Source organism: Podarcis liolepis (genome assembly GCF_965112155.1).
Source record: "Podarcis liolepis genome assembly, chromosome: 4".
Lineage (NCBI taxonomy): Eukaryota > Metazoa > Chordata > Lepidosauria > Squamata > Lacertidae > Podarcis > Podarcis liolepis.
The window spans coordinates 92,827,365-92,853,569 of NC_139558.1; the positions used below are offsets into that span (position 1 = coordinate 92,827,365).

Consider the following 26,205-nt stretch of genomic DNA (forward strand, 5'->3'; position numbering starts at 1 on the left):
GAAGTGGCATATGTAAGAGGTGTGCATCACAGGGTCCTCAGACTGCAGGCGTGGCTAATCTGTGGGCCTCCATATATATATGTAAGCAATGGGCCAAATATGGGTCACAGGCTGCCGGCTGCCGACTTCCATCCCCTACCAAAGGCCATGCCTATTTGGCCCTGCACAGATATAGACAAAAAAGGAGGAAAAGCTACGTATTATACCTGGCCTGCCCTACCATGATCTTGACAAATTGGGGATGGAGTCCGGGGTCTGAGAGCAGGAATTTTGGCGGGGCTGGCCTCTTGCTCTGTCTTCGGGGCTTCGGGAGCGGGTGTTGTTGTCGGTCCTTGCCTGGAGAACACAAAAACATGGCCAGCAGGAGTTTTATGCATGCCAAACATGAGGCTGTGTCTCTGGAGACGGCGAGAGTGTTGGTCCCGACTTCCGCCTTGACAGTGGGATCGGAAGTTGGACGAGCTTAACCTGAATGTTGCTCAATCCCTAGCACACTCTGGAGCCTTGAGTAAGGATTTGGGCTTCCATCGCGCTAACACCGCTGCCCTCACCATCCTTAGAGGGATCTGTTAGAATTCCTGCTCCATGATTGAAGTCATAGGATTGTTGTCTATCACATGATGTGGTGTGTTTTGACTCTACAGAGTGGGAAGTGATGGAGACAGGATGTTTGTGTTACTGTCTTCCGTTAAGCGGGACTATTGTCCTTTGTCCTTTCTCTTTGCTGTCTGATGCTAGAGAGAGAGGGAGCCATGTTGCAGTGCTCCGTGTGTGTTTATATGTAAATAAAGTAGATTAGCCAAAATGCTGAGTTGCTGAGGTCTGTTACGCAAGCTGCGAAGACTCTGCAGATCCCTAAGTGTGCCGATGTCTGTTGGCATCAGTCGCTGTGATGTTCGGGCAGAAGAAAGCTTTTGAAGCTCCCTACACTCGAGTAGGACCCCGACAGAGAAACATGCCTGACTGGCATGTTCTCTCCCTCCTGGTCGGTCGTTCGGGAGCTTCAAAAGCTTTCTCCAGCCCGAACATCACAGCGACTGATGCCAAAAGGCATTAGCATGCTTAGGGATCCTGCAGTATTTGCAGTTTGCATAACAGAACTCAGCAGCACAGCATTTTGGCTAATCTACTTTCATTTACATATAATACACTCGGAGCATTCTGACTTAGCTCCTTCCTCTTTCTCATTAGACAGCAAAGAGAAAAAGAACAAAGGACAATAGTCCCACTTTCCAGAACACAGTAACACAAAACATCCTGTCTCCGTCACTTCCCACACTGTGGAATGAAAACATACACCATCATGTGATAGACAACAATCCCATGACTGCAAACATGGAGCAAGAATCCTAACAGAAACACCAGCATCAGCACTGCCCAGTCCCTTTAAGGGCAGTCTACACCTGAGACCTCCTTCCCCTGAAGAGAAGGGTAGGATCAAAGCAGCAGGTGTGCTGAACGCCATTATCTAAATAAACAGAATGCAAAGAGGGCAAGTTGAAATTCTATCGGCCTCCTCATCTTTGGTGCCGTCTGTTGTGTGCAACATTATAATCAGCTTCCCTTGCAAAGAAGATGCCTCCATGTTAACCCACAAATAATGGAAGAGGTCTCTGGTTTATCTCCTCCAATTTCCCTCAGCCCCGAACAAAGGATCTCTTCCAGTTAAGGACAAAAGTTCTCCTACATCTTTAATTGCTGGCAAATCCATTTTTCAGTGGCTTCAGAGAGCAACTGTTGGCCTCTCACACAACGCCTCAGACGAGCCCTTAAAACATTTAAAAAGCCTTTCAGCACTGAGGACTTTGACCCTGTCGAAACCAAACAGTGTCTTGTCACCAAGAGGAAGGATAGAATTTGCCCCCGATCGAGAAAGAGGATCCTGAGTCTCTTCAATTATACTTTGTTGTTCAGCTGCACAATAGCTGCTGCAGAGAGCATATGGGGAGGGGAAGGGCAATGGTCAGGAGAAGACCAAAGCAGACTCTTTACATTGAGAGGGTGACCTGCACCCACAGAACATCTTCCACAATAAGGAAGGTTTTTGTGACTTCGTGAAGATGCAAACTCCTTGTCTGAATCAACAATAGCACTAGACTGAATCCCTGCTGGCCAAATTAGATAGGAGTGCAAATGGGGCTCCAACCCTGCATTTCTGTATTTTGGAGATTGATGGGGGGGGGGGAGAGAAGCACTTGTAGGCTGAAATCACTGGGCAGGAGGCAGCTGCTTAACCCTTTCTGCATCTCTCAATTCCCCCCTGCAAATGAAACCCTGGCAGCTTAAACAAAAAGCAACCAAGCTGCAGAATCATAAATGGGCCCAGCAATATAAAAGGGGCGGATTTGCAGGGGAGAATCAGTGGGCGTTGCAGGGTTTATGAACCCATTCGAGTTCAAACTTTTCCACCAAATCCCAGTTCTGGAGGCAGATTGCTATGAGCCCAACGTTCTGACTCAATTCTATATTAAAATTGCTAGAGATCCCACAGACTCCATTGCCATTCTTCTTTTAAAAAGTATTGCAATATGCATACAGTGGTACCTTGTGTTACATACTCTTCAGGTTACATACGCTTCAGGTTACAGACTCCGCTAACCCAGAAATAGTGCTTCAGGTTAAGAACTTTGCTTCAGGATAAGAACAGAAATCGTGCTCCGGCAGCGCAGCGGCAGCAGGAGGCCCCATTAGCTAAAGTGGTGTTTTAGGTTAAGAATGGACCTCTGGAGCGAATTAAGTACTTAACCCGAGGTACCACTGTATTCGTGCGTGGCAGGGAGAGGGCAAGGGCAAAACATTTGACCACACTGTCTGTTTGAGCTGGCCCACTATCTCAGACAGAAAACCGAACAAACACCTCTTGACCCTGAAGATTCTCATATTTAGAGTGCACAGGGAAATGAGATGGGACAATTCCAGCCACACGTCTCAGCGGGGGAATAAGATGGATGAAAGCATTCACAGGCCACCCTGAATGTTTAAATCTTACAGCAGGCTTTCCCCACCTGTTGCTCTCCAGGTATTTTTGGCTACCACTCCCATCAGTGCCAGTCAGGATGGCCATGGGTCCCTGGAGATGGAACTGTAGTTCAACAACATCTGAAGGGCACACAGCTGTGGCAGTTGTGAGACAGGCAGGGATTCCATCAACAGTGTTTCCGAAAAAAATTACACATCACTTGGGAAGACACGCGAACTAATGCCAACGTACTGGAAGAAGCCGGAGATCACCAGTGTTGAAGCAATGACTCTTCAACATCAACTTTGTTGAACTGGTCATGTTGTGTGGATTCCTGATTATCGTCTTCCAAAGCATCTACAGTGGTACCTCGGGTTAAGAACTTAATTCGTTCTGGAGGTCCGTTCTTAACCTGAAACTGTTCTTAACCTGAGGTACCACTTTAGCTAATGGGGCATCCCGCTGCCACCACACAATTTCTGTTCTCATCCTGAAGTAAAGTTCTTAACCCGAGGTACTATCTCTGAGTTAGTGGAGTCTGTAACCTGAAGTGTCTGTTCCCCGAGGTACCACTGTCCTCTATTCCGAACTTAACAATGGCAAGCGTAATGCTGGTGGTCAACAAAAGAGGTTCAAAGAGTCTCTCAAGGCAAATCTTTAAAAATGTGGTATAAACACCGACAACTGGGAAAGACTGGCCTGCGAGCGCTCCAATTGGAGAACAGCCTTTACCAAAGGTGTTACGGGCTTTGAAGATGCTCGAATTCAGGACGCAAGGGAGAAATGTGCTAGGAGGAAGGCACGTTTGGCAAACTCTCACCATGATCAGCTTCCACCTGGAAACCTATGTCCCCACTGTGGAAGGTAGTATGGATCCAGAACTGGCCTCCACAGTCACCTAGGACGCACTGTTAAAGCTGTGTTTATGGAAGACAATCTTACTCGGCTACGAGTGATCGCCAAAGAAGACAGAAGACAGGCGGGGAGGTGGAAAAGCAAGAAGTGATGACCTGGACCCATATGGCCAACATGTCCTAGTTGTTTTCCCCAAAGCCTTTCTCTCTAAAGCCTGGGACCCTAGAGAGAAGCAACCAATCAGAGCAAGCCACTGGGCTAGATTGACAAGTGGTCGGAGTTACATCCTAGGCAGCTTCTTATCTTCGCAGGACCAGAGAGAGAGAAACCTCCCTGCTGCCTTCAGAATCAAGATCTTACCTTTGTGGAGGCAGTTTGGGCTTCAAGTTCTTCTCATACTCTTCAGTCAAACAGATCCCTGAGACTTTGGCTGGAGAAATGAGCTGGCGAGACAGAAGGCGCTTGGGCGAGAGATTTTCTACGGGAAGGAGAGAAGCAGAAGGTTGCGTAAGAATCCCACAGAGTGAACGGAAGCAGCTCGTGAAAAATTAGCTGTGAAAAGTGCACATTTGGGGCGGGAGAGAGATTAAGGGACTGCACCATTCTATCGCAATAATGTGAAAACCCTACTCAACCATGGATGGAAAATGCAAACACACACACACATATGACAAGCAAATGTGTGCAGTTTTGCTATCCCCGCAAATGTCCCATTTAAAAACCAACCAAGTCCTGTAAGCTCTTCAGTTTATCTTGCTTACTGGTAAATAAAATTTGAAGGAGAGGAAAAAACCTAAGGGGGAAATATTTTCTCTATCAACAAGGGAGGAGATTCAGTTGCAGAACAACATTTGTTGGAGCATCTGGCAAGAAGGGGAGGCGGTGGGACATAAGACACATCTTTGCCTTTCTGTATTGACTACTGCTATAAATTATTTTTGCAAGCTGCCTCAAAAACGTTGGTTAGTAGGCGGGGTGTAAATATTCCTGAACAAATAAATAGAGGGGAATGGCGTCGTCTCCCCGCAGCCCTGCAAGATGTCAAAATTTCCAGAGCTTTTCCGTCTCTGCTTGAGGTCATGTCTGAGATATGATACACAGCCTGTTTCCAGGACAATTTTGGACACGTCCTGGTATGGTGAAGGACAGCCACTGTAAAGGCATATCCTTGCTACCCAGGAATTAAATGAAAATAAAATGGCTTACAAAAGCAAAAAGCTCTTGCCCTACCTTTTTTGCTGTTTTCTTTCTCTGCCTGCTCCTTTTCCTTCCTGGTCTTCTCACCTTCTTCGGGGATGGTTTCCATCTCAACCCTACGGTGGCTGTGAGAGTGGAGATGGGGGAAATCAATCAAAACAAATGGCTTTGGTGCCCTCTTCCACACACCCAAAAGGGGAAGTTGAATTGTGGGGAATTTATCATGGACTTGCAGAGATGGAAGGGACCCAAGAGACCTTCTAGTCCAAACCCCTGCAAAGCAGGAACAGCAACAAAAGACTCCCCATCAGGTGATCTGCTTAAAGGCCTTCAAGAAAGGAGAGTCCACCACCTCTGGGTGAGATTTGAGGTGGTGGCACCCACCAGAGGGCCCTTTGCCAAGGGCCACCTCAAACCTGGAAGAATCCCTGATACAAAGAGATGAGCTAAGGCTGAAGGGGACATAGTTAAAAGGATCTCAAGCAACAGGTCTGGGCCCTCACCTGAGACTCTGGAGAGCTGCTGGCAGCCAGAGTGGACAATATTGAGCTAGATGGTCCAATAGTTTAGCAATGTATGTGGAACTAAGTAAGAGGGTTAGCGTAGCGGACAGGGAGAGAAACTTAGTAACACAGAAGGAAGACGCAGATTGGAATAATGGAATTGTAGAGTGGAAAGGGACCCCCAGTGATCATCTAGTCCAACCCCCTTCAATGTAGGAATCTCAAGTCCCCCATCCAATTTGAAACCATACCAGACCCTGCTTAGCTTCGCAAATGTGCTAGCAGTTTTGTGGCTGCACCGACTGTCCTGTTTTAACCATTCATCCTATGTTATAAATAGTTCTAGTCACTACTTCCCTTGCATTCATGTATCTGTGGTTTATTTTGTTTTAGTTCCTATTCTACGTCTGCATCTGTTTGGCATTTGTAAAATCTACTCTAATTGAAAAGTAAAAAGATACAGCCTGAGGCAATCGGAGGGGCTTGCAATCATTATTCACCCTACAATTATTCAACTGCAATTCTCAGAATAACATTTCTGATGGCAGAGGCAGAACACAGCCATCGTGTCTTGCAGCCACTCTTCCCCAGAAGCCAGACCATCTAGTAGTCTGGCAGCAACTGTGTTTTGAACTACTTGCAATTTCCATCCCATCTCAAAAAGATCAAAACTGTTTTGCAGCCACCTTAGGAAAGAGACAAGTGAAATCTGTGTGCAGACCAGGTGAGCCTACCCACCTTGGAAACAAAACCACGTTACCGGTGCATGAATGTGGAAGAGCGGTTTCTTTGGCTGACAACACCGAGTCCCCTGTGCCTGGCCTCTATAACGAAAAAAAGGGGTGGTGGTTCATTTATATATATATATATATATATATACACTGCTTGACTGTAAAAGAAAAACAAGTTAACTCAAAGCGGATTACAAAGAGAATAAAACAATACAATTGTCGGTAAAAGAGCAGAAAGCAACTATTTAAAACCTTTTCGAAAATTAAATCAGCAAAACTAAAAACAGGTTAGAACGCACATCAACATTCGGCTCATCTGGGTAGCCTTGTCTAAACAAAAATGTTTTTAGTGGGTGCTGGAAAATAGGCAGGGAATCTAGGTGCTGCTACACTAAAAGACTGATTTCTTACAAATGTGGAACAGGTATTGTGTGGTACCTGTAGCAGGGCTGGTTCCACAAATCAAAGCACTCAGGGGAGCACATTTGGGGCAAGATGATCTTGCAAGGAAACTGGTCCCAAGTTGTTAAGGGCTTTGTATATACTAAAAGCATTGGGACGCGGGTGGCGCTGTGGGTAAAACCTCAGTGCCTAGGACTTGCCGATCGCATGGTCGGCGGTTCGAATCCCCGCGGCGGGGTGAGCTCCCGTCATTCGGTCCCAGCTCCTGCCCACCTAGCAGTTCGAAAGCACCCCCAAGTGCAAGTAGATAAATAGGTACCGCTTTATAGCGGGAAGGTAACGGCGTTTCCATGCGCTGTGCTGGTGCTGGCTCGCCAGAGCAGCTTCGTCACGCTGGCCACGTGACCCGGAAGTGTCTTCGGACAGCGCTGGCTCCTGGCCTCTTAAGCGAGATGAGCACGCAACCCCAGAGTCGGACACAACTGGCCCGTACGGGCAGGGGTACCTCTATACCAGGGGTCTGCAACCCGCGGCTCCGGAGCCGCATGTGGCTCTTTTACACATTTGCCGCTGCTCCGGGGCGGATACTAGCGAGGGGAGGAGGCGCATTGTGCGCCCCGACACTCCCCACTGTGGCGGGCGCTGTACTGGCTGTGACGACGCATGGGGGCGGTGCGTGCGTTAGTCACGCACCGTCCCGACGTGACCTTCCCGCTCGCTGTCAGATCAGACATTAAGGTAAGAAACAATATATGCAGTGTTATATTTGTTTTAAATGTTGCAATGGTTTTGCGGCTCCCTGTTTTTTCTCTCTTTGGAAACAGGTCCAAGTGGCTCTTTTTGTCTTAAAGGTTGCAGACCCCTGCTCTATACTAAAAGCAACACATTGAATTTGGCTTGGTGGCAAATCGGCAACCAGTGTAGACCTCTGAGCACAGGTGTCCTATGCTGGCAAGGCCTCATTCCTATCAGCAATTATGCTGCAGCATCCTGCCCTGTCTGTAGCTTCTGGGTCAAGTGGAAGGGATGCCCCACATAGAGCACATTGCAGTCATCCAGTCTTGAAGGAACCGTGAGCAGCACATCTTTAAACTATGGAACCTGATCCCACAGAAGGTGGTGAAGGCCACCAAATTGGACAGCTTTCAAGGAAGATTAGACAAATTCATGGAGGGAGGGTTAGCGATAGCTCCTAGCCCTGAAGGCTGTGCTTCCACAGTTGGAGGCAGCACAGCCGCTGGAAACCACAGGTGGGAAGAGGGCTCTGGTGCTCGAATCCTGCTTGTGGATTACCCAGTGGATTACCCGGTTGGCCACTGTGAGAACTGGATGCTGGACTAGATGGGCCATTGGCCTGAGCCAGCAGGCTCTCTTTATGTTCTTAGGAGGAGCGGGTGGCGCTGTGTTCTAAACCACTGAGCCTCTTAAGCTTGCCGATCAGAAGGTCAACAGTTTGAATCCCTGCGACGGGGTGCGCTCCCATTGCTCTGTCCCAACTCCTGCCAACCTAGCAGTTCGAAAGCACACCAGTGCAAGTAGATAAATAGGTACCATTCCGGTGGGAAGGTAAACGGCGTTTCCGTGCGCTCTGGATTCCGTCACAGTGTCCCGTTGCGCCAGAAGCGGTTTAAGTTCTGCTAGCCACATGACTTGGAAAGCTGTCTGTGGACAAACGCCAGCTCCCTCGGCCTGAAAGTGAGATGAGTGCCACAACCCCATAGTCGCCTTTGACTGGACCTAACCATCCAGGGGTCCTTTGCCTTTATACATACATCCAACTGGTATACTTAGTGTTGCATCAACAATATGAATAGTAGAAGAATCATAGAAACAAAGTTGGAAGGGACTTTCTGGATCATCTAGTCCAGGAATATGCAGCTGTCCCATATGGTGATTGAACCTGCAACCTTGGTGTTATCAGCAGGTAAAGGACCCCTGGACGGCTAAGTCCAGTCAAAGGTGACTATGGGGTTGTGGCACTCATCTTGCTTTCAGGCCGAGGGAGCAGGTGTTTGTCCACCAACAGCTTTTGAGGGCATGTGGCCAACATGACTAAACCGCTTCTGGCACAACAGAACACCGTGACGGAATCCAGAACGCACAGAAACACCGTTTACCTTCCTGCCGGAGCGGTACCTATTTATCTACTTGTACTGGTGTGCTTTTGAACTTCTAGGTTGGCAGGAGCTGGGACACAGCAATGGGAGCTCACTCCGTTGTGGGGTTTCGAACCGCCAACCTTCTGATCGGCAAGCACAAGAGGCTCAGTGGTTTAGACCACAGTGCCACTTGCATCCTCCTTGTGTTATCAGCACCATGCTCTAAACAATGAAACTGCCTCAAATGCAATATTTATTATTACAACAGGTAAAATATCAGACCGGAATGACATCCAGGCCCAGAAGGAAACGATGACCAACGTACGTTTGTAAGCGCCTTCAGGAGATTCCCACTCCCATCCATGGCGCGAAGGAAGTCTTTGTAAAACTTCATTTTCACCCTGTTGTCCCGGATCACCAGCACACCGATCCCTTTGAAGGTGAACTCGACTGTCTGCTTGGTGGCAATGGAGCGCGAGAAGGACAGGAGCGTCTCTCGGACACATCCTTCCACGGTCTCCCTGTTGAAAGGGCCTTCCAGGGATAACACTATGAAATTTAGTGGAACAATTGGGATATCACCTAGGGGAGGGCAGCAGGAAAAGAATTGGTGAAGAGAGAAACCATCTGAACAAGAAGCAAGACTATGTCCATCCTGAAGGCCATTTGCCAGTGGGGGGGGGGGAGAGGCAAAAGTAGGTGGAGCAACAAATGTAAATTTTACCTTTGTACAAGAGGCTAGTTTTTTATATATACCTCTCTATCCTCCGTTCAGACAAGTGAGAGGCACTGCACCCAGGAAAAGACACTCAAATTGTGAAACAAGGGCTAGTGAGGAGAGTGTGGGGCCTGGGGATAGTTCTGAGGGCCAAACAGAAAGGCCTGAAGGGCCACATTTGAATCCCCAACTCTGAAATGCATCTTATGAGTAAAATGTTAGAACACTAATAGCTTGTTCACACATTACTCCCAGTAGAAAACTTTTTTCTCCCTCATCTTGGACCGTTGGTGGAGAAGAGAGATGTGGCCCCCCGACCTCTCCACCTGGCCCTTTTGATTCATAGGCCATGCCCCCTTCACAGGCCACACCTCTCACTGGCCTTGCCCCACACCTTCCTGAAGTACGTTTCCCTTGCTGGAATGTGTCCCTGAACCGCAGTGGCGGTGCATCTTCCTTACCTGAAACATGAAGCCCAATATTTTTGCAGCCTACTGTACAAAGGTTATACCTCTTACCATCTCCACTTTTTCCCCTGGCGCCAATCACCATTGGCATACGCTGACCCTTCACTCTACTCTCCCCTCCCCATAACAAAAATCTAATTGTAAAACTGTTCTGGGTACTGTGCTCACCTGTGTTGGTGATGGCACTAGTGCTAGCCAATAGGTGCTCACCACAACCAGCTTTTCCCTGGCTCAGACCATGAACTATGAAATAAAACTGTCCTGTGTTCCTAGGGCAAAAACTAGTTTCTGCTTCCCATTCTTTCAATAACTCTGCTGCCATCCTCAGCGCTGCTGCATTTTCGCTCCGTAATACCATGTGTTATGTTGGTTGCATAGCTTGGTTGCACACCGCAAAATGTACACTGCACACACGGGCATGGAGGAAAGAACACACCACAACCCCATTTCTTACCGGGAGTGTGTATTTTGTTAAACTTCAGCCCATGGATCTGCGCAAGTTTCTCAGACAGAAGGAACACAGGCCGCTGTATAAGGATGTATTTGTTATTACCAACTTCAAGCTTCTGTCTCAAGAAGGAGAACGTCCCCAACCCTGGTATTAAGACACCCTGGAAAAAGAAGGCACAGCTGGACTACTGTAATGGTTTAGAACATGAGCTATGAACTGGAAGTCCCCAGTTCAAATCTTAGGTCGGATCAAACATTAGGCAAGTCATACCCCACACCCATGGGACGCAGGTGGCGCTGTAGGTTAAACCACAGAGCCTAGGACTTGCCGATCAGAAGGTTGGCGGTTCGAATCCCCGCAACAGGGTGAGCTCCCGTTGCTCGGTCCCTGCTCCTGTCAACCTAGCAGTTTGAAAGCACGTCAAAGTGCAAGTAGATAAATAGGTACCGCTCCGGCGGGAAGGTAAACGGTGTTTCCGTGGCTGCTCTGGTTTGCCAGAGGCTGCTTAGACATGCTGGCCATATGACCCGGAAGCTGTACACCAGCTCCCTCGGCCAATAAAGCGAGATGAGCGCCGCAACCCCAGAGTCTGTCACAACTGGAATTAATGGTCAGTGGTCCCTTTACCTTTACCCTACACCCACAAATTTGGAAAAAGACCTTAGCTGATTGGGAGAACTGCTTAGCATTCAGAAGGTTCTTGATTCAATCCTTGACATTTCTAGGTAGGGCTGGCAACTCTGAGAGTTGTTGCGAGTCAGTGTAGATAGTGCTGAGAACTAGATGGGTTCACCTTATAGGATTGTTGGAAGGGTTCTGGGCATGAAAGCCCAGCTTGCACCATCGAATCACAATATGCATGGGCTTTGTACACCCGAATACAACCCTTCTGCTCCTCCCTTTGCATGTATTAACCATAACTTCCCATTAGGTGAAAACCAGGAAACTATGGTTAACGGCTTCCAAGCAAGCCAGGATATGAAGCCATGGTTTCGAGTGCGTTTCCGAACCCAACAAGATTGGAAGCCTTTGTTCAGTTCTGGCAACTCTTAGGTGGCCGCCATTGCCATGCTGAGACAACGAGGGAAGTGCTCATTGTGATTCCCTAAACCTCTTTTTCCAGAAAATAGCACAAGAGGGATTCACTTTCTGTGAGCATGTTCACGCCAAACATCAGCAAAAAAAAGGAGAATTTATCTGCACGCACTCTGGCTGCTTTGACCAGAATGCACAAACGCCCAAATCTTTCAAAACAAGCATTTAAGCAAAGGAACAAAAATTCCCACCTTATTCATAGAAAGCTGCTTTTCAACAAACTCCGAAACAGTGCCCCAAATACCGAGGATATCTGAAATGCAAAGAAATACAGAGTTATCCTGCATCGTGTTAATTCCTTTGTCCCATAAAGGGAAAGCGAAGGAAGGAAGGAACCATCAGCTATGGGGCATTTGCATCTGGAATAGCCAATGTGGTGCCCTCAATGGATGTTTGGGATATAACTCCCATCACTCCTTACTATAGTGGCTCCTCGCTTTTCCAGACAGTGAGAAGCCAATTCCACTTCCCTTTCGCAACTAATATTAGACTGATATGTCAGCAACAGAAGGGAACACTGAGCTACCTCAACAACTCTCTTGCCTTGAATGGAGCCAGCAATTTTGGAGTGGAATACTTTAAATGCGGTGCTGCAAAAGGCCCTTACTGAGATTTCTCAAACCATGTTATAGGCAACTGAATTCAGGGCACTGCATCAACGTTGAGAGCCGACTTCCTATATGTCATGCCAACAAAGGTCCGTACAGTAAAAGCTATGGTTTTCCCAGTAGTGATGTATGGAAGTGAGAGCTGGACCATACAGAAGACTGATCGCCGAAGAATCGATGCTTTTGAATTATGGTGCTGGAGGAGACTCTTGAGAGTCCCGTGGACCGATCCATTCTGAAGGATATCAGCCCTGAGTGCTCACTGGAAGGACAGATCCTGAAGCTGAGGCTCCAGTACTTTGGCCACCTCATGAGAAGAGAAGACTCCCTGGAAAAGACCCTTATGTTGGGAAAGATGGAGGGCACAAGGAGAAGGGGACGACAGAGGACAAGATGGTTGGGCAGTGTTCTCGAAGCTACGAACATGAGTTTGACCAAACTGCGGGAGGCAGTGGAAGACAGGAGTGCCTGGCGTGCTCTGGTCCATGGCGTCACGAAGAGTCGGACACGACTAAACGACTAAACAACAACAAAAATGTATAGGGGAACAGCACCAAGCTGTTGGATGACACCTGGAAACCAATGTGGGCCAAGGGATGGGGCCAGACCCACACATAAACATGCCTGCTTAATACATACACAGCCAGTATTATTTATACCCAGCCAGATGGGCGGGGTATAAATAATAAATTATTATTATTATTATTATACACAGGCTGAATACACACCATTCATTTAAAGTGCATTACTCCCCCCCCCCCCGAAGGAATCCTGGGAATTGTAGTTTGTTCAGGTTTGTTTAGCATGCAAAAGGTCTCAGGTTCGATCCCCAGCATCTCCATCTAGCGCTGGGAGAGTTCCCTTCCTTGAAATCCTATTGAGCTGCTGCCAGTCAGTGCATGCAATACTGAGCTAGATGGGCCAGTGGTCTAACTCAGCATAAAGCAGCTTCCTATCTTCCTAGCTGATCTCAAGTATTATGGGTAAACGGAGGTTATGAAGGGGATGGGGAGTCAGGTAAGATAAGGACATAGCCTTAAATGGAGTCAAACAATTGATCCATCTAGCTTAGTGCTCTTTACAGGGTAGACTCTGGCTGGCAGCCGTTCTGCAGGCTTTCAGGCAGGAGGCACTTCCAGCCCCCGGAGATTGAATCTGGTGGACCTGTAAAGGGGTAAAAGCGAATTGGGAAATAATCCATCATGAATTGAAAAAAATGTTTAAAGGCACTTTTCCCAAAAAAACCAGAGTCCTTTTTGTTGGGGATAATTCAGATGGAAATACCCAGGTGTCAAAAAAGGTTATTTATGTATGCTGCTACTGTGGCCCGCGTTTTGTTAGCCCAAAAATGGAAAACGAGCGAGGTCCCAACTAAAGAAGAATGGCAACTTAAACTGATGGAATACGCACAGCTAAATATATCGAATAAGAGAAGAAGAAGAACATGCATTTAGAGAAGATTGGAAAACATCTATTGAATATATGGGGGGGGTTGTGTACACTTGAAAACGCTGTTAGCATTAAGATAAATTCAACAGTGCAAATAAGTTTTTATGGATGCAATGATGGAATACTGAATGGTTCAGTTTACATAATATATGTAGGGATTCATGGTATGCAGAAGATGTTTTAGAAGCATGTTTAAATGAGTATTCAAAAATGTAAAACAGAGAGAGAGTAAACTAAAAGTTAAACAGATTAAAATTTCCTCAACTTTCTAAGCACCTGGGTAGGCAACAATGTTTTAGCAGGTGCTGAAAAAAGTACACAGAACGTGCCTTGCTTGATCTCAATAGGCAGGGAGTTCCACAGACTCCTTGGAATCTCATTTTCCAGATGTTGCAATAGGATAACTTTTGTGTAGATTTAAGAACACGAAGTATTAGATATTCACATAGACTAAAATTGGTTTGCAATGTAATTTCATGTCTATTATATTAGCCTTTTTGGCTTGCTCGATGCCACTGGTTTCTTCTTTCCTGTCGTATATCTATATGTGTATGTATATGTATATGTATATGTATATGTATATGTATATGTATATGTATATGTATATGTATATGTATATAATCTAGGATTCTCTTGCATGCAACAACAGATGCTTTCCCAGGTACAGTCATTCATAAAAGCAATTTGCACTGCAGCATATTAGCCTTGTGGTTCATTGAGGAGGCTGAACTGTAAAAACCCGGCGGGGAAACAGAGCTTACCTTCTGTCGTGAGCTTGGGAAGTGTAAGGAAGACGTTCCTCCCGCCCTCCAAGATCGTGGCATGGATGGTGTCCAGCATTTTCGAATCGTCTTTCCCACTTTTCTGCCTTTACCAAAGGAGGAGAGAGAGAAAAAGAAAGACCAAGCAGAAAGTCCGGTAGACTGGGCTGGTTTTTGGAGGTTTTCCCTGGGTGTGGGGGCGGCGGCCGTCACATAGCTCCTTCTCACTCCCTTTTACGCGCTCCAGCCTTCAAAGCGTTGCCCATTTCCCCTCCTCTCCCCTTTTCCTCCTCCGCATCAGTGCAGAAGCAAACCGATTTCTTGAGAGGCGATGGCAGAAAGGGGGAAATTCGCCTGGGCGCACAGCGGCGCCTCCACAATGCACGATGGAGGGGGCGGGGCCATGAATGGGAGGGGGCGGGGCCGTCGCTAGGACGCAGGTTCCCGGTTGCTAAGGGAGACGTCACAATAAAAGATCTCCGCCCCGGGCGGCGCTTAGTAAATTAGGCACCAGGTCCTTGCAGGCTGTGATGGTGCAACAAAATCACTGGTTGTTTTAGTACAGTACCATCTGTTTTATTTTATTTTACTTTATCATAAAATTCATACACCGCTTGATGGTTGGAGAAAAGGGAAAAACGCTCAGAGTGGTTCACAGAAAGATAAATATTAAATGGAGAAAAAATCACGAGCATACTTTTAAAATATGCAAAAGTTAAACAAATTAAAATTTCCTCAACTTTTTAAGCACCTGGGTAGGCAAGAATGTTTTTAGCTGGTGCCAAAGAGTACACGGAAGGCGCCTTGCTTGATTTCAATAGGCAGGGAGTTCCACAGACTCCTTGGAATCTCATTTTCCAGATGTTGCAATAGGATAACTTTTGTGTAGATTTAAGAACAAGAAGTATTAGACGCTAATATAGACTAAAATTGGTTTGCAATGTAATTTCGTGTCTATTATATTAGCCTTTTTGGCTTGCCCGACTCCGCTGGTTTCTTCTTTCCAGTCATATCCATGTACTATGAATGGCGTGTATTTGTATTTTAAGTACATTTTTAATAGATTGGATCAGTTAAGGGTTAATATTTATATGAAAATAATACTCAAAGCAGCTTACAAATATTTTTATTTTACAGATGAAATGCATGTTTAAAAGAAAATAACCCATTGTTGCCAAGATGATTCCAGAGTAACAGACGTGGCAGTTCTTACTGAATTAACCTCTGCTGGTATAAAGTATGGGTGCTTTTGAGTAACACTGAATTGCATCTATGGAAAATTTTTTGTTATTAAGAGCTGTGTATTCCTCAAATGTTCATAATACTACATCAGTATAAATAGGGCCTCTTTAAAAATAAAACACGCTTGCCTATCTTTATTCACCCACGTATGTTTCCTCTATGAAGTGGGAGTGTCTGAAGTGGTAACAAAACAAGATTTGTTTCTTTTTAAAAAAAACTTTATGGAAAATATTTGTTTTTCCTAATAGTGTACATACTGAAGAAGGTAAAGAGAAAAAGGCAAAATGAATCAGACCACTGCATAGCTGTAGAAAAGCAAGAGAAACAAATTACACCCAGTTTGAAATCCTACATCAGAAATCACATCCTAATGTTACAAATAATATAAACCTGCCTTACTGCTGGTTATTTAATAACGAAATATAGAAAAGGCATTGACAGCAATTTCTTCAGAAAATGAAGTATTGGACCCTGGTTTAAAATAGATGCTGGTAATAAAGTAGTAATAAAATAAATTCATTTTACTCAGTCCCTTTTGGCGAAACCATCATGAGAGCAAAAAGAAGTCTTCTTCTTAAAGCAACAACACCCTAAGACTGAAAGAAAGCATGGATTTGAGAGATGCCTTAAATATTTAACACAAGCACATATGTAAAGCCCAGAGCAGTCGGACCTCCCAAGTAACACTCGGCATCTGAAAAAAACATTTTAGGCAGACTTATCCACAGTAAAATATATATAGATGGAAATGTGTGCAAAACACGCTAGGGAGGATGGCTGAGAAGTCCGACTGGAACAGAAACAATGCAAGAATGCAAGGTCCATGAATAAGAGAAATTATCGGGTTAGTTGTTCTCAATCCCCCCCCCGCATGGGCCACTTGAAAACTGGTGAGACACAGCAGCAAGAATACTAATTGCAAAGTATTGGAAGACACAAGATTTACCCACTCTGGAAGAATGGCAGATGAAGATGATCGACTACATGGAATTGGCAGAAATGACTGGCAGAATCCGAGACCAGGGAGAAGAGTTGGTGAAAGAAGACTGGAAGAAATTTAAAGACTATTTACAGAAATATTGTAAAATTAATGAATGTTAGAAGGATGTTGGATAGAAACTAAGGGGTTTCCAGCTGTAATGCTTTAGGAGATATGAAAAAAAGGTTTACAAATGGGTAAAAGCTTAATGGTAAGGATTTGCTGAACTAACAAATTGAAGTGGAATACAAAGAAGGGAGGTATGAGGAGGTCTGGGGAAATAAGCGTAAGGAAGATATGTTATGGAAAATTATTTGTTTTTTAATTGTTTTTATGTTGTATTTTGTTTCTTTTATTTTTCATTTTCATTGTTATATTTTAAAAACTTTAATAAATATCTTTTTTTTAAAAAAGAAAACTGGTGAGACAGATCACTTAAGCAACGATTCTGCCTGCTGCAGCAATCATACTGTGCTGTGCTAGGTGCTGCATGGTTTTTAACTGTATTTTTATTGCTCCTTTTATTTCTTATATAATGTATTTTAAATACAGTGGTACCTCGAGTTAAGTACTTAATTCGTTCCGGGGGTTCGTACTTAACCTGAAACTGTACTTAACCTGAAGCACCACTTTAGCTAACGGGGCCTCCTGCTGCTGCCGCGCCGCCAGAGCACGATTTCTGTTCTCATCCTGAAGCAAAGTTCTTAACCTGAAGCACTATTTCTAGTTTAGCGGAGTTTGTAACCTGAAGCGTATGTAACCCGAGGTACCACTGTACACCCTGTGGAAGATATACAAGAAACGAAAGAAGCAGTAGCACATTGGATTAAAAACCAAGATGGATCTTTAATGTGTCATCTGTCTTCTTCAACCACAAATCTGCAGACACTCCGTGGACTACTGGAAGCTCGTGGATCAGTGTTTGGCAACCCACTGGATGACAGGTTCAGCAGGATCTGCAATGGCAACACCTTGCAACAGCTGTTTCGGCAACCCTTCTTAAACAGGAAATTGTACGACTGACAGATCCTCTTCTCGCCAGACAACCTTGCCAAGATAGGTCGCCAGTAGCTATGTGACCAGTTTCTCAGACAACTATGTTTGGATGGACTCTGGGCATAGGGGAGTTATTAGTTGTGAACCCCAACAGGCAAATACATACAGACCAAGATATTACATAGAAAGAAATGAAGGGCAGAGTTCAGACACAATACACCAGGAGCTAATCATATCTACTGGATAGCTCAGTTGGCTAGAGAATAGTGCTGATAACAATGCAAGGTTGCAGATTTGATCCACGTATTGGAACGCTGTATATTTGGGTTGGATTAGATTATCCTCAGGGGCCCTTCCAACCCTATGAATTTTTGAACTGTTCTATCTGTACTAAGACAGATTTACACTGGAAACCATTTACAGATAGGTAGCCGTGTTGGTCTGCCATAGTCAAAAAGAGAAGAAAAGAGAGAAGCTGCTGAATTGCAACTCATTACCAAACTTAAAACCATGGAGAGACCTGGTCTGAACAGAGACATTGGATTCTTATCTCATTATACATGACTAAGCCATTTTTCACCTTCTCACCCCTTGCCTTTTCCTGTAAGACCTATTGCAGTCATTAAGAGTCGTCAACAGGCCCATCTCAGCTATCTGCCAATCACCCATTCCCACCACCCTTCTGAGTAATACCCCTCCCCACCTTCTCACTATATAGAAGGATCTGGCAACTTCTGTTTCAGTGTATCTGAAGAAGTGTGCATGCACACGAAAGCTCATACCAAGAACTAACTTAGTTGGTCTTTAAGGTGCTACTGGAAGGAATTTTTTTATTTTGACTGGAAACCATTAACAGCGTATTTTCAGAGAGGCACAGGCTTCAGACCAAATTTTATTTGCAATTTGATACGCACAACAGTGCCAGAACTTAAAGCGTTAAAGAACCACCAAACAAGGACCTATTTGCTCGTTAACATGATGGAAAGAGTTTCCATACAATTCATGAGAAGCTCCTGTTGTGGTTCCACATTTTTAACTCTAAAAAAAGAAAAACGGCAATGACTGTTTTTTAGAGCTTTAATTTGTAACAAATGCCCCATAAATATTACAAAAGCTGCCCTCCCCCAATTCTGCTCAGGCTTTTAATCGACCAATCCAGATTTATTTCGTAGGCTCCATCTTTTGCATCTTTTAAGTTGTGACCAGTTGCTATAGCACGCATTAGCGAGAACTTGGCTCCAGATTATGTTTTCCAAAACAAAGGATTCTGAGTTAATCTTCTTTGGAAATTCTCGTACCTACAAGAAGAAAAAAGATAAGCACAAATAAAGTCACATAAAAGCCACCTTCTAGCTACTTTGCTGAGCTTTATGGAATCCTTCTCCTTTGCATGTACTGTAAAGGGAAGATCATCAGGATTTTCAGAGAGGCTTCTCCTCTTCAACACCACTGGCTATTGAACAGTTATGCTGGGTGCAATGCAATTCCTTCAGGAATCCTAATATGTATTTTTCAAAAATAATTTTTAAAATATTGTGTCCGCTTTTTGTTAAATTCCTGGTCTTGATTGTCTGGAAGCATATCAGACTTGCTGTAGGTAACCAGGCTGAAGGGCTATTCACAAGCCTGAACTAAACACATGAAATAGTTATACACAGTATAAATTCAACTACTGCTTATACTAAAAAGGTAACTCTTACATTTAGGGATAATGTTACTACTGCACCATTAATTCAGTCCTACCAAGACCTTGTGTTGGTGAAGGCACAGTCCTCCCCCGGCAATCTCCTTACCATTTCAAAACTACATTTGCGGGAATAAAAGCTTCCGATGGGTTGGGTGTCATTTGGGCCTGGGTGACAGCGAAGGACGAAGCGAAGTTATAAAAATTGTCTAGCATCTTTTGAGTGAACTGAAATACACAACAACAAAAGCACTTTTTTAAAAAAAAGGGATGTACATAATCATTTCAGTCAATCCTAGCTAGGTGTTCTATTTTGGCATTTAAACAATTGTTTACCAATATGATCCAAATGAAAACATATTACTATATTATGAGGAGTGCATCTCGTTACTGTACAAGAGTGATCTGCTCATTTGACTCACGCTGCCTCAGCAAAGGCTTCAGGACAATAGGAGACCTGCTTCTGGACATGTCAGCAGGGAAACAAATGCAACCAGTTGCAAAAGCCAGGGAGGGGAGACAGCGCTTTGTGTTAATTACTTGTTCCTCCCTAAGACTTGTTCCTCCCTGTGACACGGCAGCTAAAAAAGCCAATGCAATTCTGGGCCTCATCAATAGGAGTATAGCATCTAGATCAAGGGAAGTAATAGTGCCACTGTATTCTGCTCTGGTCAGACCTCACCTGGAGTACTGTGTCCAGTTCTGGGCACCACAATTCAAGAAGGACACTGACAAACTGGAACATGTCCAGAGGAGGGCAACCAAAATGGTCAAAGGCCTGGAAACGATGCCTTATGAGGAACGGCTAAGGGAGCTGGGCATGTTTAGCCTGGAGAAGAGGAGGTTAAGGGGTGATATGACAGCCATGTTCAAATATATAAAAGGATGTCACATAGAGGAGGGAGAAAGGTTGTTTTCTGCTGCTCCAGAGAAGCGGACACGGAGCAATGGATCCAAACTACAAGAAAGAAGATTCCACCTAAACATTAGGAAGAACTTCCTGACAGTAAGAGCTGTTTGACAGTAGAATTTGCTGCCAAGGAGTGTGGTGGAGTCTCCTTCTTTGGAGGTCTTTAAGCAGAGGCTTGACAACCATATGTCAGGAGTGCTCTGATGGTGTTTCCTGCTTGGCAGGGGGTTGGACTCGATGGCCCTTGTGGTCTCTTCCAACTCTATGATTCTATGATTCTAAGAGAAGTTTTATGGAATATTTTATCACTGCAAGTTGTTTTTAGGTTTGCAAGCCACTTTGAGAAACACGAGTTGGGATGTTTCCTACAATATTTAGTATTTTGTCTCCTGCTGGAAACGTTTGTTTCGCCAAGCATTGCAATGGAATTAATTTGATTGAGTGTTGGCCATTGCTTCTGTGTTTTATGATGTTCATTTAATTGTATACACAGTCACAATATTTTTCATGAGTTGGCAGTTTATTAACGCTTGTATAAATAAAGAAATTGAAAGAGGAGTATTAGCTGGGAAGACAGATAACAGATGAATAGGTAACTCTCTGTTCCAAAGGTTTCTAGGGAGTTGTCTGTCAGTACACAGAGTTGCCAACCACAGTACTATAATGTTTTTGCAAACTGCCACCAGTTCACAAAGTCATAAGAGAAAGGGTAAGTTTATGTGTTCATTTTAATCATCATATTATAAATTATAGATTTTCTTCAGGGGTGGGAATCTCTGTACGGTCTAATTAGACCATCTGAGGATGGCCTAGGGATGTGGGTGGTGCTGTGGTCTAAACCACAGAGCCTAGGGCTTGCCGATCAGAAGGTCGGCGGTTCGAATCCCCGCGACGGAATGAGCTCCCGTTGCTCAGTCCCTGCTCCTGCCAACATAGCAGTTCGAAGGCACGTCAAAGTGCAAGTAGATAAATAGGTACCGCTCCAGCAGGGAGGTAAACGCCGTTTCCGTGTGCTGCTCTGGTTCGCCAGAAGCGGCTTAGTCATGCTGGCCACATGACCCGGAAGCTGTACGCCAGCTCCCTCGGCCAGTAAAGCGAGATGAGCGGTGCAACCCCAGAGTCGTCCGGGACTGGACCTAACAGTGAGGGGTCCCTTTACCTTTAATCTAAGGGTTTTTATTGTAAGGGACAAGCTAAGCCGGAAATGTTTCTACTCTACTTGGTATCTTTTCCTAAAATTACTCTGATTACACATTGCAGGCTCATGCCCCACTTAATATAACACTCTGCTGAATTATTAACATGCCTTTATAAAGCTATTGACTATATAATCCTTTACTCGGAAGTAAATCTCACTGTGTTTATTGGGCTTAATCCCAAATCTTTTTTTTATAATAATATATCAGTGACCTAGAAAATTATCTTAGATGGAAAGCTGTTTTGGGGGCAGGACCCCAGTTTTGAGCAATTCCTTGCAGTAGCTCTTTACGCCCCATATCTCAGGAGAGAGGTACCTTCTGACATTCCCAAAAGGGTTTTCAGGGACAGCTGCAAGAGAAAGGAAACTTTCCTTTTAAGGACGTCCCTTCCCTTATTATAGGATCTAGGCCAATAACCGCAGAAGAATTAGACAGATGGCCTTCTAAAAAATGTGCTTCTAAATTCTTTTAGAGAACCCTTTGCACACGGAGTCGACTGCCAAAGAACCTCCTGCATACCACAGAGCATTATGGGAAATTTTATGGGTGTAGAGTCAGTTAATGTTGGGATCACATGGAAGAGCAAACATGCTTGTTTTCTCCTGCTCTGGAGGGTAGGACTCAAACCAGTATCTTCCAAGTTACAAGAAGGGAGATTCCAACTAAACATCAGGAAAACCTTTCTGACAGGGAAGAGCTGTTTGGAACAGACTCCCAAGAGAGGTGGTGGACTCTCCTTCCTTGCAGGTTTTTAAGCAGAGGCTGGATGGCCATCTGCTATGAATGCTTTAGCCGAGATTCCTTGCATTGCAGGGGGTTGGACTAGATGACCCTTGGATCCCTTCCAACTCTAAGATTCTATGATTCACTATTATTGTGAAAATGAAGGCTCTGCTCCAACATTCTGTTAAAGCTACACATCTGCAAGCAAAGATCGGTACTGAGGATCAAGCTGTCTTTCAGGGAACATTATTGCTCTTTTCACTGAGGAACTCAGAAAACAGTTTAAAAGCTGCTGCTCTGACGAGTAAGGCAATTTTTGTTAATGCCTCACTTGTCTTCATGGCATTATGTCCCATGCTCTAAGACCCATTAATGAAGAGTCTATTCCGGCAGTAACTGCTGAAATCAAAATCGCTTGCTATTCATTACCTCTGTGAATGAATTGACTGATGACACAGCGGCACTTGCTACAGGAGTTTGCTGAGCCAAGAGTTCCAGCAGCTCCACAGAAATCCCAATCTGGGCTACAGATGGCGTTTGGGGGATATTCATAGCTCCAAACGGATGATGGCTACCTTTCCCTAAAAGAGACAACATCACAAGTGGTGTAATACATCTGTCCTGACCTCAGTAGAAGCACAGTTCTGAAAACAGCCTAGATTTACATAAGACTTCTTAAACAAAGCATCTACCTCCGTCAACAAGAAACAGAGAACACATCCCGACAACAGAAAAGCAGTGGCGTTTTAATTCTTCAAAATCATAGTCTCTACGGTACTGACATCAACGGCTAACTTAAGTCAATTCATTTCAGTTGGTCTACTCGGTGCATGCTGTATCCAGCTAAGACATGCTCAGAGGACAAGAAGTGAAATGAATTAAGTTAGCCACTGATGTCAACACTGTAGTTCTACTTTTGAGTATCTTAGCTGCATAAAAAGGTTGCTTCAAGAAAGGACCCCTCTCTGGGAACAGAGAGTACACACCAGTTACCCCAAAGAAGACAACTAGGAGGACAGCTTGAAGCACAGTGAGTGATTCTGGGTTCTCTATTCCTGCATCTTTCAGACCCAGAATACATGATTTTAGCGCCAGCTCTGGCAGAGTCACACAGAATAACTTTTGAGTAGGGTGAGGCAGCTTGGGCTAAGGAACTCCCCACCCCCTACAGGCAAACGCTTACCTAGAAATAAAAACCAGTCATGAGCAAAGGCTGAAAGGTCAACAATACTGCCTCTACTCACTTCCACAGAATCTGAGATGCAAACAAAGGGATTTTTATCTCTCTCTCTCTTCCCCTCCTGTCAGTTCTCCCCTTGAGGGCCTCAGCCAATGGCTCCCATGTATGAGCCAAGGCACAAACAAGGAACATAAAGTCCATTTTGCTAATCACAACATCTGGGCAGAGAAGAAGGGGATTCAAGAGCCCTTTGCCTGTGCCTCAGAGAAAAGAAGTGGGACTAACAGCTATGCTGTTGAATTGTTGCTTCTGGCTACCAGTCACCTATCTCTACAGCAAACCCCTTCCCAGGCTTTAATGGTTACACTCAATGTTCTTACCAGATTTCAGACTGGAAATTTTGAAGATGGCACTTGGTTTTTCATTTGTGACAAAGCCCAGGAGCTGCCACACTGCTATCCCATTTTCGTCGGGGTAGCAGAAGTAGACAGAACCACCCATTCCCTCTGGGAAGGGAACGGTCCCCAGCATGAAGACCACCACGTGGTTGATGCTGTCATAGTCGGGCAAGTCAAACACAAACTTGTCTTCTGCCACCTGCTGTGCAACTGTTTGCACCTACAAAAGAAGAGCAGGGAATGAAGTAGGGATTTGAGCCTGTAGCGGAATTCAAACTCCCTCCAGGAAAAAAGAATGCATTGAAATGGAGACTGTGCAGAAAAAAACGAAGCAGTATGCCAAACAACCCTTCTCCTATCTGTTCTTGCAGGTTAGGACCTCCTGCACATACCATCATAGCAGGAGGGCCATTATGCACAAGTTAGGAATTTCACCTTTCCGGTTATGCCACCTACCCTTTGGAATTCCCTGTTAAACATTAGGCAAGGCGCTGTCCCTGTTGGCTGTTTGGTCACATCTTGAAGAGCTTTCTTATTCAGTAAGCTTTTAAAGCACAGATCTTTTCCAACCTGCATCTGTACTGGAATTGTTTTTAAGATGTTTCAATTGTTTTATTGCTTGTATTTTTGCTGCCTATGTTCCATTGAGAGTTCCCATTGCTTTTTATTTATTTATTAAAAATACAATTTTAAATGGGGAAAAATATGCTGCCCGGTTAATTGGAAGCACATTTTTCATTGACCAAAATATTTTTACTCAGTTAATGCAATCCATTAAACACGGCAGGCCTAGTTTTGTACAACTAGTTTTAATCTGCTTTAGTCTATTGCAGTTTTAACCTGCATATTTTAAATCATGGTCTTTTTTTTTAAGTGCTTTCATTGTTTTATCTCATTTGTTGACCACTGTTGAGGTTTTTCCCCCTATGATCAAATGGTATATAGTTTATACCACTATATATACTGCTTGAATGTAGAGGGAGGAAACTCAAGAGGTATACAAACACACAAATATTCCATAAAATTTATGTGTGTTGTGCAAAAGGGGATTATTGCTTTGCTGTTGTTCTTACTTTTACTATGCAATTTGTGGTTTTTATATTATTTTGTTTTGTTTTTGTGTGTTTTTGTGAACCGCCCTGAGATCTGCAGATGAAAGGTGGTATACAAATTTAATAAAAAAGTAATGCACCGCTTGATTGTAATAATAATAATAATAATAATTCATTGCTTGATTGTATTTACATATCTCATAACATTTTTAAAAATATTTTTTATACTTTTCAAGTTTATACATTTCACTGATTTTACAATCCTTTTGACATTTCAAAAATTGACTTCCCTCCCCCTCTTTCTGAGGTTCCTTAAATTTATTTTTAATTTCTTCTGCATATTCCAAATTAACTCAATTTGCTCATTTATTCATCTCCTTTAAAAATATACTCTTATAAAACTGCAGGTTTTTACGATAATCCTGCCAGTGTTTTTATCTGTTTACAATTTATCTGTAAATATTCCATAAACCATTTCCATTCTTTTGTAAAAAGTTTGCGGTCTAAATTCTTATTCTTCCAGTAAGTTTTGCCATTTCTGCGTATTCCATGAGCTTTTGTATCTATTCTTCCTTTGCTGGGACTTCCTTCTTCTCATATATCATAACATATATGGAAAAGAAACCTTAAAGCAGTACATTTAAATACATATATCGCCAGATATTTCCTCACCCACTTCCACGAGAAACGCCTGGCGCATCCCCCCTGGGCCTTACGAGTTACCAAGGGAACCAGGCGCCCGCATCCCTCACCATAGAAACCCCAAGTGCCCTCTCGTTCCCATAGCAACCCCCTTTCCCCCCTCGTTTCCATAGAGACCCGGCAGCAAGGGGCCCCGCCCACTCCGGCCTGCGCTGCCGGCCGCGGGCGCCACTCACCAGCCTCCCCGCGACCAAGCAGCCAAACATGGCGGTGGCGGAGGCGGCTCCGCTCGGCAAGGCCGCTTCCTCGAAAGCCACGACCGGCCCAGGCGACCACCCCGGTGGCCCCTCCGTGCCACCCCGCCCGCCGAAGCTCATCCGGGGCAAACGGAAGGAAATGATTCGCATAGGGATAGGCGGGCATTCTTGCGTGTGTTTGTGTGTGGGATGTCAAGCATCCCGGTGGAGGACTACGTATCCCAGCGCGCCGCGCACGAACGTTCCGTGAAGCGGAGGACGCTGGGAAATGTAGTCTTGCAAGGAATGAGGTGGCTAAGGCAGCTCAGGGAAAGGATGGGCCTTGGTTCTTAACAGGAACTTCCGGCCTAAAATCGAATTATCTTCCTGCTCCAACAACTTCCCCGTGCCAAAACTTTTAATGTATTTTTAATCTTTGGTTGGAAACCGCCCAGAGTGGCTGGGGAAACCCAGCCAGATTTGGGGGGGGGGTATAAATAACTTTTTACTATTATTATTATTATTACTACTACTATTATTATTTCTATTATTATTATTAACATAGAGGTTTTTCAGGACAGAGGTGCCACTGGCTATTTTTCCCCCATGCCTAATGGAAAAGCTACGCAGCCAATTTCTGCTGCTGTATGCATGCAGGTTTTAAGGTTC

The 26,205-nt window shown here is 44.6% G+C and overlaps 2 protein-coding genes across 3 annotated transcripts in view; both read right to left on the reverse strand.

Annotated features, from left to right (window-relative positions):
• Window positions 1–14,678, reverse strand: part of CCDC81 (coiled-coil domain containing 81) — a 29,727-nt gene extending 15,049 nt beyond the window's left edge. The window contains exons 1-8 of the mRNA XM_083499629.1: window positions 14,296–14,678; window positions 11,669–11,730; window positions 10,386–10,542; window positions 9,072–9,328; window positions 6,253–6,338; window positions 5,045–5,136; window positions 4,175–4,292; window positions 207–336 (exon numbers count right to left, since the gene is read on the reverse strand). Of these exons, the coding sequence (XP_083355755.1) occupies window positions 207–336; window positions 4,175–4,292; window positions 5,045–5,136; window positions 6,253–6,338; window positions 9,072–9,328; window positions 10,386–10,542; window positions 11,669–11,730; window positions 14,296–14,374 (981 nt within the window). The 5' untranslated portion in view covers window positions 14,375–14,678. The remainder of the gene's footprint in view (window positions 1–206; window positions 337–4,174; window positions 4,293–5,044; window positions 5,137–6,252; window positions 6,339–9,071; window positions 9,329–10,385; window positions 10,543–11,668; window positions 11,731–14,295) is intronic.
• A 3,897-nt stretch (window positions 14,679–18,575) lies between these two features.
• On the reverse strand, window positions 18,576–25,698 carry HIKESHI (heat shock protein nuclear import factor hikeshi). 2 transcript variants are annotated; one of them, XM_083500003.1, is made up of 5 exons: window positions 25,537–25,698; window positions 23,589–23,826; window positions 22,458–22,609; window positions 19,306–19,424; window positions 18,576–18,810 (listed from the first exon to the last, which is right to left on the reverse strand). In XM_083500003.1, exons 1-5 carry the CDS (start codon window positions 25,675–25,677, stop codon window positions 18,756–18,758), a joined length of 705 nt encoding a protein of 234 aa, XP_083356129.1. In that variant the 5' UTR covers window positions 25,678–25,698; the 3' UTR covers window positions 18,576–18,755. The 2 variants fall into 2 exon arrangements, with proteins under 2 accessions (XP_083356129.1, XP_083356130.1); XM_083500004.1 differs by lacking the exon at window positions 25,537–25,698 and adding an exon at window positions 25,331–25,374.
• Window positions 25,699–26,205: the final 507 nt, after the last annotated feature.